This window comes from Pollicipes pollicipes, unplaced genomic scaffold, assembly GCF_011947565.3.
Source record: "Pollicipes pollicipes isolate AB1234 unplaced genomic scaffold, Ppol_2.1 Scaffold_3087;HRSCAF=3621_pilon_pilon_pilon, whole genome shotgun sequence".
Lineage (NCBI taxonomy): Eukaryota > Metazoa > Arthropoda > Thecostraca > Pollicipedomorpha > Pollicipedidae > Pollicipes > Pollicipes pollicipes.
In genome coordinates, this window is record NW_023596225.1 from 10,451,710 (window position 1) to 10,465,847 (window position 14,138).

Sequence of the window (14,138 nt, forward strand, 5' to 3'; positions counted from 1 at the left end):
TGACCATTCTCTATTCCGACGGCCGCGAAGGCAGGAGCTACATGAGCCACACGGAGCCAAACGAATGCCGTCGAAAAACACATGGTTGTCATCACTGAGCCAGGCAGCCGCTACGTGACTCATTTTACGTCCGAGTTCGGCCGCGCCCTGCACATGTTCAACTCCGTGAGCCCGCAGTGCGACCGTCACATCAACGTGCTCGGCTGCGATGGCACGGCCGTCAACACCGAAACGATAGGCGATGTGTTCCGGCTGTTTGAGCTGGCTACCGAGTCGCCCGTACACTGGTTCATCTGCCAGCTGCGTGGCAACGAGCTGAACCTCCTCCATCTGCTGCTGAGCTTGGACGGCGCGACCACAGGATGAAAATTTTTTCTCGACCCATCGACAAGACCTGTACCGGAGAGGTCTGGGAGAGGGACGTTGTGGCATTCAAGCCTAGGGCGGGGCGTGTGCCGAAGTTGCCGGTCGAGAGCAACTCCAGCAGCTGAGCATCAACCAGCAGCTGCTGTGCCTTCTGGCCTCCGGCGTTCAAAACTGCTTTGTCCGAAACGTGGCGGCCCAGCGGCGAATCGGACCATCGAACCATGTCAGGTAAATATGAAAACGCACTTTCTTCGAGTTTATAGCAATGTGAGTGTTTAAATTCCATCAAGTGTCAATCGATATTTCATGTAATCACTATTGAGCATTCACTTATTATTATACCTTGTGCAGTGGTGTGTCGCATCATTTGCTGGTTGGTTCATACTGACTAGCATATTTGTGGATATGTGTTCCGTCACATTTGAGGACTGTGGCATTGGAGGACATCGGAATAGTTACATACACTACAGATGCGCAATAGGCTTTGTATGATCTCATGCTCAGTTCGTAGCGAATTGTTCCAATATATTCGCTTTTGTTTTCAGATAGTGGACACTGGCCGCTGGTCTGCTCCTAGTTCACATCTCTACCGAGACTTCTAGCAGCGCTCTCAAGGACCTCGTCCAGTGCGTGGTCGGCCACTATGTGTCGGCATGGTCCGCCACCCGGCAAAACAGCGGCTGCGACTTTGGCTTAGGCAACTTGTTCCGGAGCATCGCGCTGCTCCTCCACCTGACACAGTACACATAGGCCACAGTGCAGCCAGTCCTCCAGCGTAACGTGTACTAGGTTCGTCCGGAACAGCTGCTGCTGGACATGGTGTGGGATGAGAACCGCATGGTCCACGAACAGGCGGCTCTGATCGTCGCGCCGCTCATGAGCAGCAAACCGAGGGTCTTCTTCAGCCCAGGGTCTTCGTCATCTCAGCGGTAAACTTCAAGGCCGTGAGGTACACCGAAGTGATTCCCTGGCACGGACCAGTCACACAGCCCCCACTGCGAAACCTCAGCGACTGCGTGCTGCGGAACAAAGTGCAGGCACCGCTGGCCATCTTGCCCTATCTGGTTCACACCAGGAGTGCGACGCAGCGCCGCACTGCCGAGGACGTCTACGACTGGGGCTGGAGCTTCGGCAGTATTGTGGAGCCCAGCTGCGAAGGTATTTCTGCTACCGTGCGATCTCTGCCAACACGCGTCCTGGGTTTCTAGTCTCTGAGCAGTTGCTGCCTGGGCCGGTGCATCGAATACACAGGCTCAGCAAGGATCAAGATGTGCATGGGGGGGGCACCCCACCGCCCCCCCCCCCCCCCCCCCGTCTACGTCCGTGGTACAGGTCGCAGAACTTGCCGTATGTATTAAGTTGTACACCAGACAATATATTCTGAGTCATATCCTGCACATAGTTGTGTTTGAATCACGTGAGTTGCCTCAGGGAAGTGAAAGTCTAAAGCAATACTAACCAGCATATTCGTACGAGTTCATACTCAACAACACATAAAGTTTCCGCCAAAACGCAATCAATCGGGCAATGTCTGACATTCTCGTACGACGGCTTAAGGAGCGCTCAGTAGCATCGTTTCTTTACCCAAACGTATTTTGTGCTGCCTGCCGCCCACGATTTGGTGTTACCTGCGGCGGCGGACGTCGCCCAGCAATGGTTTACTGCAACGCCGGGCGTCGGTTTGCGTCGATATTTCGATCGACTCGCGCCCCACGAATTTAAGTTTTTGGGAAGAGCCTTTGCTATGCCCTGCACTTTTGGGCTCCAGTGCCAAATAATTTCCTTGTCTCGCTTGGTTTTGTTACTGATGACCCACCCTAATAGGCATGCAGTACCTACAGAGCATACTTACAGCATCTGCAGGGTTTACAGAGCTTACATACCTAAACACAATCCAAGAAGGTCTTTGAATGAAACGAGCCTAAGAGCCCGCCTTCACCAACACAACACCGATGTAAACAACAATTGGGTTCCGACATCCAGTGCTCTCGACCATGGCTGATTGCCAGGCCTGGTATTTGGCTATAATTTGTGTGAGCTAAAGACATGGTCTGAAGAAACGTCTATAAAAGGTCCTGTTTAATATACCAGATGTATTCTTAATTGGATACATGTGGTTAATATATTGCATGTTAGTGTAATTTCATAGAAGCCATATTTTCCATTTCAGAGGCTTTCGTATGCACCAAAACTTCATGACACATTTAGAAACTTTCTGAAACTTTTGAGCGCATGAACCCATTGTGAAAGCAGCTAATGTTGTTTCTTTTTAACACATTTTGCCTTTGTATTGCTTTGCAGCCGTCTACTTCCATGTTTTATCTAATTCTGCCGTGATAGGCCGATAGCGGTCACATTTCACATATGTTTTCAATTGTGACCAATGTTTGTGCCTGCCATAGTTCCTTGCAACAAGTAATCGAAGCGCTGACACGCCCTTAATCCCCAGTCCGTCCTCAAAGCCATTCACAGACCACGCCACTGACCTGCCCTGGTCGCGCTGGTCTTCCCACAGCGCTGCTTGGCGGCTCCCTCGGACTTACACCGGGAGCATAACACCAGCTTCAGCCGCCTCCACCGCATCAGCCGCCAGCCACACCCGGCGGACCCTCCGCTCCGGGCACCCTCGCGCTCCAGCTCGCCGGCGCCGCGCTGTGGCACGCGACACCGCACCCGCCGCGAGCGGCACCGCACAGAGGCGCCCGCCCGCCGCGGGGGCGGGGTCGGGCGTCGCGTGCGGGGGCAGCGAGGGGAGGGAACGCAGACGGAACGTGGCGCCGCTGGTGGCCCTTCGGAATGCGTCGCGGTCGCCACAGGCGGCCCGGCCGGCTGGTTGTCACTGACCGCGCCGCTGACGTGACTCACGCGGGCGGCCGTCAGCGGTTCCGGGAAGGCGGTGAGCGGCTCGGCTCGCGGACGGCAGCGGGCGGCGCTGTGCACGATCGAACCCGTCACGCGGCACCGCCGGCGCGCAGCCCGCCGCGCCGGCGGGGGCGGCGCCGCCGCTTTGTGACCAGTATCGAGCAGTGTGCCAGGATGGCTATATTGCTCATAGCGCTTATGGAGCAATTTGTACGTCGATTCACTGGTGCTTTTCGGGAGAGTTTGTCCAGGCGTGCTGGGAGCTGACTTAAAATAAGGTGGGCTGCTGCCCTTAGTGAATGGTTGGGTCTACATAGCTACGATGATTCCATGCACAATGACACTATAATGAATGACGTTATATGTTAACCGTAGGTCGAAATTAATGTTATATGGTCCCATCATAATTGGTTACCTAACTGCTCATTGGTTGGTTAATTAGTCGGTCAACTGATTGATTGATTAATTGACTGGTTGTCTAATTGGTTGGCTAATCAGTCATTTGGTAATATGGTCGCATCATAAAGGGATATTGTTATATCGCCTATATTTCAACCTGCGCCCCGGCCGGGGTTCTGAGACAACCACGACCGACCGGGAGTTGTCTTCCCTGGGGTTCCCAAATTTCAGACGCTGTATGAAAAAAACAGAGGTATCGTTGTGAAGGTCTCGTCAAAGTATGAATAATGCACACCAAACTGATTACCCTAGGTCAAATGTGAAGTCACCAGAGATCACGAAAGGTAAAAAACGGTCGATCTCATAGATGCCGTTGAAACCTATGCTAACACGGCGAAACAGGCACTCAGGGCGCGGAAATAGACGTTAAGACTTTGGCGAGTCCATCCCGACCATGGCTGCTCCCCACAGAAATCAGGTTAGATCAGCCGACCGGTCAGAATTGGTCTACCGATAGCATGCGAGAACGGTACTATGTTTTGGGCTGCCCTAGAGATTATCTGAGGTCAACTTAAGTCAAGTTTAAATACTATCCAAATGAAAACTGGATATGCTAACCGGGCCTATGTGACCAGTGACCAATTATTTTCTGTGGTCAGAAACAGTGTGTTGTACATCTAAAGATACCCGAGATCGCATAGCTTTTGTCTACATCAAGCAAAGTCCCATCGACACTTGGTAATGCATTTGTGACCAACTCAGAACAGCCGCGTTGGCTCATTAGTTTATGCGTCATCAGATTCACAAATACGATAGAAAGATGGTCACACGCGTCACGCTCCTTCATCTAACTCCCCGATACTGACAACATAAGCCGTTGATCTTGGATTACCTCATATGACCTTGCATGCGCCCGCTGGACCTATTATGCTCTTATCTGGCAATAGAATGATATCACAACAGACTTCAGTGGAGCATTCTTATTCTACACCAAAAATTACCCAATAAAACTGACTGTTTTGAGCGTAGCATGTGTTTTGCAAAATACACTTGTAGAGGTAGGTGATGGCCATAGGTTTTGTGATCATATGATGACTGTGCATGTGAGCTGGCACTCTTTTCCTCACACGCAAACACCAAAACTATACAAAATGCGTACAGAATTGCATTATTTACGGAACTTAGACCTGCTTCAGGTCACTGACCTCGCCTGTTTGGAAAGCATGAAAAGAGCAGCCTGTATGCACTAACATGAAGTACTAAAGCAATTTTGAACACTGGCAACAGTGACCACAAAAAAGTGATGCGTGGTCAAAGTGTTTTAGTTTTTGGTCCCCTTGACCTGAAGAAGGTCACTGATCTTTGCTGATCAAAATTCAAAATTGGCACAAAAGACGCAAAATTAGTGTATAAAAGAGCACTGACAATTTCATGTTGCTGCAAGCGTTCTTATTTGACCCGTGCTAGTAAACTGTGGGGGGGGGGGGGGGTCATCTCAACCCCAGCCGGGCGCGGGTTAACGGGAACACGACGCACGTCACCTTATACCCTTTTATACCTCATGGAGCCTATTTAGCGCTCAGACGCAATGGTGCAACCGAGGTTGGACCCCAGGCTCGCCCGCGTGGAAGCTCCATGCGCTAACGACTCAGCTGTTACACCCCATCTTATTTTTAGGGTTATATACACACACACACACACACATATATATATATATATATATATATATATATATCCACATAATTTACCACCAACAGATAGAATACAACAACTAAACATGGCTACGCGAGGTATGCAGGCAGCATCTGGTGGTGCTCCGCACCAAAAAGTTCTTAGAAGACCCTCTAAACGTGTTGCTACCAGGTGATAGCCTACAACCTACTTTGTGCATATTGCGAAGTAACTAATACAACGTGATTACCAAGTGTCGAAATGGAGGCGCCGCTTTAGTCTTCAATGTCTGATTTCCTAAATAATTTCAGCTCGTTGCTTGACTCCATTCCTGTTGGACTGCAAACCTAAAAGACAGCGAACAAGGTGCGTAGCAAAATGAAATCACTGCCGGCCGACAGAGGGCACCAAAGCTGGCGCAGTACGATTGATCCAGACATTGATCACTTTATGACGTGTTTTTGTATGACGGTGACCTACTTTCATGTTCTGCTGTTTATTTGGGTCAATGCGCTGTGATAGGTACACCATTTTGTACTGTGGTTTCAATATGGCTTCAATGTCAGTGGCAGGCCTTCTGTGGTTTCTGTTCACACGTGTCCTTTCCTCAGTGGGTACCTGTCGCAGTCGAGAGACGCATGAACAGAATGGCAGCGATGCCTGGGCGTGGAGGAGTTAAGGTGCAGTTGTGAACTTGCGATCAGGCGTCACGGAACTTGATTCCCGCTTGCTGCATTGGCACTTGCTTCAACGCTCTGACTGGGGTCAAAAGGTTGCAGTGCCGGTGATCGTGATTTTTGGGTTTGTGAACAGCCCAACAATCAGGGCATTGTCTCCCACATCTGAGCGTGTAAAGTTAAAAAGTTTCATTTGCAGGAAAATATGATCTTTGATCTGGCATAGTGAAGTTAATTGTTGGCCTGGTAGCATACAACTTTTTGCAAATCGCAGATCGTCGATGAAAATAACCCTCTTTTTTAGGATCTATCTTTTTAATTTGTAAACAGCAGTGGGCGTATCGACATCGATGAGGTCAAGGCTCTTGAGAAAAAATTCGAGATAACTGACGGCTGAAATCATCATCCGGGCACATACTTGCTATGTTCAATTTCGATCGAACGGGCGCCCGCCACCTTTCGCCTCCTCGACGCACGCTGCCAAGCAGGGTCCATATTTTCCACAGCCCAGATTCCGAGTCCTGACCATGCGGTGATGCCGTTATGGTCGCTCCCCGCCAACCACCGACTAAACATGACTTGCTGAACTGGACCACCTGGACACCACCCCTCGCAAACTTCGCACCGAAGCCACGAACACTGCGGGCGATGTCAACTGCGCCGCCTCATACTTGGGCGCTGCGGTGCAGCCTAACAGGTCACCGATCCTTCGAAGCGCTCCGATGCCGCTGTTAGTCATGCTACACCGCCGAACACTGGTGTGTCGCGGCACACTTGAGCCTTGCGCGATGCTGGGAGGAGTGCGGGCTGGGCAGTGCGCGGCCCGTAATTAACCAGGATGCCAGGGAAATCTGTCGACCCCGCTGCAGCGTCGCTGTGAATGGGCTCTGATGGGGCCAGTCCTGCATGGCGCCAAAGTACAGAGCATGCGGCCCAGGCGGCTTAGCGTCGTGTCCCGGCGTCCTGACACGAACATGGCACACGTGCTGAGACCGCCCACTCGGCGCGCTCTCAACACCTGCGATCCACAGGTGGCGACCGCACTACGGTGGGCCTGTGTAAAGACGTGCGTGGACGGCAAAGGTTGACTATGCCCACAATTTTCCGCAATTTTTCTCACACATGGGATCTATATTTGTATATTTATTATCTTTAAATGTGATGTTCCACAAACATTTAAAATAAGTATTCAAGCCACCATCAGATGTGATGAAATAAGCCCACTTGTAAGTATCGGTATACTTTTAGGTAGAAAAATTGCTCTGGACGACACAAGCACTCCATGTAGTCAATGTGCTCCGCAATACGCCTTGGTTTCATTGTGCCATCGTACCTTGCACAACATTGATTGAGAGCCAATTAACGGCAGTTATATCTGAAAATCGCGCTCACGAACGCCAGATATAAATGATTGGACAATTATGTTTTTTTCTTGACCTTGATCGCCGCATGGCAAATGGAATTGCGGGATCTGAATGACGCTATTAGGACGGCTATTGGGACGTTATTAGGACAACGTCATTAGGCAGCGGACCTTGAAATAATCTGCATGAAATAAACTGCACATCTTCGCAGACGTGTAGCTAAAAAACTAGAAGGATTTGGATCTTAAGGATGACAAGGGAGTGAACTGCATCTAGTAATCTTCTAGATGGCTGTTTCAGTTCAAATTGCACACAAATATGGAACACCCCCTTCAATTAAACATGAAGTAGGTCAGTTAAAAATGACTGAAATAACTTGCTTTTCAGTGCACAATACTGCGAACGCGCACGCACTTCCACAATGTCCATGACTGATTACTCATATGCAGTTCGTATAACAGAACTGGCTCTGATTAATACTACCGTTCTCGCAGCTAATCTAGTTCACCGAGCCATGCCGTTGCGGCCTGGGAACAAAACATTGCCAGATAACTATTTCTGTATCCCGGAGTTGCCGTGACTAATGAGGGCCAGAAACTAGTAATGTTTTGGTCGGGAGTTTTGTCCCAAAAAGAAGGTACCACTATGACACAAAATGTTGAACTACTCTCTAGATACAAAACAAAGTTCTGGGAAAAACGCTTTTTTCTTGCATCGGTTTATGTTTATAAAGAAAATGTTAATAATAGATGAGCATGACAAAGGGAGTAACAACAGAACCTATTTGGAGCCCTTGACCCATGAAGCATACGAGAGCTTGAATTAGAAGTGGTTAATTAGGGGGCGGGGGCAAGTGTACCCCACTCTGGGTAGCATTTAACATTGGCCTCATCGTAGTGTACGGAAAGAAGCAAGCAAAACAATCACGCCCCCTATCTTCACAGGTTTTGCTGCTGCTGGTTGGGGTAGCAGTTTTACGAACGATTGAGACGAGGTGTTGGTGTTGCGTTGGGGCTACCATCCCCATCTGGTATGTCAGTATCTATACATCTATAGCTGTTGGGGCTACCATCCCCATCGGGTATGTCAGTATCTATACGTCAATGTCAGTATTGTGCATACCAGCAGAACTGTGGTAAATTGTGCAACACACATCTGATCTAGCCATGACGTCTGTTTTACTCCTGAGCGGCTCACATCAGCATGTCTGCACACACCAAGCGGGCCTATCTGAGAGCTCTCCTGTGCACAGTCGTGTGCACGTTGACACCGTCTCTCTACGTGGGAAGTGTACAGATGCATAAACCTCGTGAGCCACCTGGGACAGACATTTTGGCCAGCGTGCACTGGCTTTTGTATAGTGGCACAGAAACACACACTTCTAATGTTGTGAAATTCTCTTTTCGGGACAGGCAGTGAGAAGCTAACAGCTTTGCGGACAGCTTTAGAGCTATCTCAGTGTGGGCATTATACTTCCTCCTTGCAAGTGGCATCAGGACGTCTGACCCTTACTTCACACCAGATCGCTGAGGACTTATGCTAAATTTTGGTCCAAGTAATGGCGCACGACCCATGAGCCTCTGTTGCCACCGCTCCCTCCCCCCCCCCCCCCCCCCGTACAGCTGTCCTACAGCCAGGCGTCTCACCTCTCTCATGCGTCCACTGCACCTTCTTCTGCTCGAGCAGTGACATGTGACCGTGGCCGGGCGTCTGCACCGTCTGCACCGTCTGCACGTGCAGCGGCTGACAGGTGGCGCTGGTGATGGCCTGACTAATGGCCGACGTCTGAGCGGCGCGTCTGATCTCCGCCAGTGTCAGCGGCGCGCCCTCCTCGGGGTCGCTGACCTCGCCGACCGCGGGCGGCGAGGTCACGGCGTCGACGGCGGCCGCCGCGGCGCCAAGGTGGTCCCTGGTTAGTAGGCTCTGGGTGGAGCCGCTGGACGCGACCGGCGTGTACCGGCTGGGCAGCAGCTCGATGTTGAGCCGGCTGCCCAGCGCGCTCAGACAGCGCCGGCTGCTATGCGAGTGCGCGCCGCCGGCGGGGCGCGGACTGCGGCGCGGGCTGCGGCGCGCCGCCGGCCGCGGCGGCCCGGCACGCGCTGACCGGGAGCCGCACTGCACCCGGCCGGACGCCGCCAGGTGGCGGCCCGTCGGCTTCGGCCGCGCCGAGGTGACGCGTCGGCCCGAGCCCGCGCTGGGGACGCCACCTGTCGGCAGCTCGAGGCGAGGCACAGGAGGCGGCGGGCGGGCGCGGGAGGGAGCGCCGCACACCACGGCCGCGTCGTCGTCCTCGGCTTCGTCTCGATTCGCAGCGCTGGGGTCTGGGAACGGAGGAAGCCGCGTTACAAGACAAAATCGGCTAGATCACGCGTTGGTGGATGCATTTATCTTCAAGACAAAGCAACGTGAAATTTAAATACCAGCTGTTCGTAACGCACGGTCTTACATTTGCTGCACATTCGAGAAGTGGCCACAAACATTGCGTAATGTCATGGAAGACAAAAGCTGACAAGGACAACTTGACATAATCCAAATGCTTAAGGCGGTGCCATAACTATTGCAGCTCACCAGTCATTTTGAATATTTAAATATAACAGCTACATGCGCACTCATACACGCACGCATGCATGCACGCACGCACACACGCACACACACACACACACACACACACACCACACACACCCACACACACACACACACACACACACGCACACACACACACACATGCATATATATATATATATACATATATATATATATATATATATATATATATATATATATATATATATATATATATATATATATATATATATATATATATTGGTTCGCTCTATAAATAGTTGGTTCGCGTTGGTTCTGCTCTATAAATAATGAATTGCCCAGGCTGAAGCAGGTTCAAATAGAACTGCAACGTGTAAACCGAACAGCATGGGATTGTTCCCTCACTCACTCTTGGATTGGTGTTCCCTCATTTCCTCCTGGATTGATGTTCCCTGCTTCGTGTAATTTACCGCGTGAAATTTCACGTCACAACGAGTCAAACAGCAACGCGAAACGCCACCCGCCGCTGACGAACGATCCAAACTTGGTCGGCACGCCACCGCGTCATTCAGTGTTGTTTACCGACCCACCGCGACTGACGCCCACCGCCAAAACATCAGCTTGGGGTGGCCAGCCCTCGCCGACGACACACCCAGGATGGCGGCTCCCCGAATCTATCCAATGCCGCCATCGCAGTGCCTTTATGACGGTTGCTATCCATCTAGCGTGATAATCTGGTTATCTGTTACGATGTCGTTTTTAAGACTGCTCTCGCGCAATGAAAGCCGCAATAACAACCGCCCGTGCTGTACCAAAAGCAGCCCTGTCAGGATGGCCGCGGTGAAAGGTGGTCTCCTGCAGACACGGAACGACGGCCTGCTCTACAACGCATACCGTAATTGCACTGCTCTCGAAAACAGGCAACTAGAGCGGCTATCCCACCAATACAGCGGCTTTTCCACCAATACAGCAGCTAAGACCCCGGCTATCCCACCAATACAGCGGCTAAGACCCCGGCTACCTTACCAATACGCGGTACGTGGCTTAGCAGTATCGAAAAGTTGGTTTTCATAAAGAACTTGAAGGCATTCCTGCATGCCCCAATGTTTATGCGTAATCTTAAAGGGACTGACTGAATTGAAAGAAAGGGAACGCTCCACATTTGAAGATTTTGGTACAAGCATCAGATATGATGGGAAAGGCTAACTTTTAACTATTGGTAAGCTTTCAAGGTTCAAAAACGACCCTAAGTACCAACATTTTAAAGTTTATAAAAATGCGCCACATTACGTCACTGTTTGATGGCGTCATGGAATGGTTTTGTGGCGACAGTTATACCTGGCAGCATCTGGCAGCCAGACATAAAGAATACCTCGAAACACACGAAAACTGACGACAACCAGCCATTCTCGTCGCAGGCGCTGTGTTGGGTGGCGGGTTAGTGAATGGCTTGTTCGTAGATTTTTTTGTCTTGGTACTGATCGTGACAGGAACTTTGGTGAGCTGTTTGACATACGCAACGTAGCGATCGCCAGTCTTTATGGCAGATTATTAACATCAAAGCACGCTATGCTGTGAAGACCGTCAGATAGCGTCATGAATCCCTTACCGAAACCTGCTAAGGACTGTTGAAGATATCAATACTGCACTGCCGACTTACCATTGCCTACGGTGCTGTAGTCCTGACATTGATATTATGTGATGTGCACAGTAGTTAGTCTCTTTATTATTTGTGACTGAAAATGCAGTTGCATGCAAAAATAAATAAATATGTACCATTGCTATGAACTGATTGCCAAAGCACTGCCTTTTCCATGATAAAGATGGTAAGACTGAGCTACCAATAATGTGTTCCTTGCTTAGGATTATTTTTGCAATTACTAGTTAACCCTGATATGACCATTGTGGTGCAACAGCATTCTCGCCGGTGATAGTCTTTTGGCGTTGCTAAACCAGTTGTTACGCCGTGCATAACTTGTAAGCTGTTATATCATAGGCTTGACATGGAGTAGTCAACTAATGTGGTACATGGTGTAATGACACGGGTCAACGGTGTCATCGTAGCGCTACATCAGTGCTGTACTGTGGCATGGCATAATGCATAATGATACGGTTTTTGTGCTGTAATCCCTGCCGCTTCCAAATTAAATTCCATGATGAAAAGATGGGCCAATCATGCATTTTTGTATTAACTCCACATCTGACGTATGACTGACCAAAAACACATGATGCAATATACAAATTTCTTTCAGCAAAGCACACAACCAACAAGTGACGTCACTTGCTCAGCCTATTTTGAGAGTCCACAAAACATAGGTGACAAAGATGCAAACGTGTCTTCTGATTCCACAGCCATCTAACATGCTGCGGCCATCAGGCTGCTTCACTCAAAAATATTGTTCACAGAAGTCATAACGCATGTATAACAAGACAATATCACAATGAAACTGTAAACCTGCTGACCTTGCACAAGACTGGAGACAAGACAAGTGCATGTAGCCATGGTTAGAAGGGCAAAATGCAGGGAAGGGTCAAGCTGCCAGTGCACACAAGGATGATGATAACAATATTATTAAGTGCTTTAAAAACCAACGGCAATACTTTTCCACCTTTCCCAGCACCGAGAATCTCATACAAGTTGCAGTGACTATGACAATGATGAATCACAAGCAATGCTTGCCTGCATACAAAATTTGTTAAAACAGTGGTATGTTCATCTATAGTTATGCAGCACTATATTTCTAAATTATTTAGGGAAAGACAATTTTACAGATCCATATCATGCAAGCCTATACCAAACATGTGCATTAATGAGCTGCACAGACCTGCCCCTACTGTCGAAATGAATAACTAATATAACGACATACAATGGATAAATTACATGCTGTAATACCTCACTAGGTTGAAAATGTTGTCAAGACCATAATGAAGTAGCGAATTCCTTTTGAAAACCCCTGCAACATTGGTGCCTGTGTTTCTTTCGGTTTGCCGACATCGCTACCTTGTCATGTTCGAGCGCAAATCTAAAGATATAAACATATATCAACATATCGCATTTTATTGGGAGTCAGTACATTTGAAGAATACCAAAAACAATGTTCTCTCTCAGACGTACAAACCTCACGCGCACACTCCCCATAACATCAAGATCAATACAAGCCACTGGCACGCACTGCCAGTGATCACGCCCATTTCAAGCGCTTAATTCACACTCTTATGTCAAATAAGTGTGATCCCACTCTTGCGCAACCCGCGGGACTATCAAATTGCAGTTTTTTTTTTGCAATTTCCGCACAGGTTTTTGGTTATAGCACCACATTTCACCGTGAGCTCCGTTCAAAACAAAGTCCCAGCGGGGGCTCATGATAATGCAACTCAAGAGTTTGCATTTGTGGGACACAATTTCTTCGTTCAAGGTTTAAAGATGTCCCACATTATTTTTTAAATATTTAGTAAAATATATATAAAATTACTGCAATATTTCCTTAATTTCATAATACCTTGCTAGCCCATAAACCCGTGCAAGGTTCTTTGCTCCGGTACACGAGGCGCCAGCCGAACTGCTGTAAGTAATACGTCGGCAGAGGAAGAAAAAAACGCCAGCGGGAGAAAAAGGCAGATTTGCCGTCGCGTCTTATTTTTTAAAACATTCCGGAGAGTGTTGTTTTGTTTCGTTGGTGTCCTTTTTGGCAGACAGTGATGCTCTCTTTTTATAACAATGACCTATGGTATAGAAATAAGGAAAAATGTCCCGTTGGCGACGAGTGCCGTACAACCCGAAAGTGCTCACGTTTACGTTCTCGACACCCATTCAGCAGCGAAATGTTACTAACAGCCAATCACCTTCCGCGGATTGTATCATACGTGCCGGATTATCGCTCTCGCGAGAGTTTGTCTGCGGCCATGCTGTTTTGACCATAAGCAAAAAGCAGCCTGAAGTATAACGGCAAGCGTATGACGTTTCTAAGAAGACATCAATGCCAGAGTGCTTTAAATCAGTCTCCTAATTAGTCTTTTCACCCTTTTGCGGGCGTATTACTCAGGAACTAGAGGGATTCGGGTCTTAGAAAGGGCATGGCCGTAAACTGCATCAAAAGGTCCTCAAGATGGCTATTTCAGTTCGAACCCCCATATAAAGGTGGAACATTCCCTATAAGGAGCACCGTCCGATCGCATCAAACATTCCCCATAGGGTGAGGTCAGTTAGAGGCACCATGTTGCGTGTCGCCCGTGTCGTATGCAACTCCGACCGGAA

At 49.1% G+C, this 14,138-nt stretch overlaps 1 protein-coding gene across 1 annotated transcript in view; it reads right to left on the bottom strand.

Annotated features, from left to right (window-relative positions):
• Nucleotides 1-9,914, bottom strand: part of LOC119089364 (uncharacterized) — a 34,569-nt gene extending 24,655 nt beyond the window's left edge. The window contains exons 1-3 of the mRNA XM_037212034.1: nucleotides 9,908-9,914; nucleotides 9,444-9,546; nucleotides 8,986-9,110 (exon numbers count right to left, since the gene is read on the bottom strand). Of these exons, the coding sequence (XP_037067929.1) occupies nucleotides 8,986-9,110; nucleotides 9,444-9,546; nucleotides 9,908-9,914 (235 nt within the window). The remainder of the gene's footprint in view (nucleotides 1-8,985; nucleotides 9,111-9,443; nucleotides 9,547-9,907) is intronic.
• Nucleotides 9,915-14,138: the final 4,224 nt, after the last annotated feature.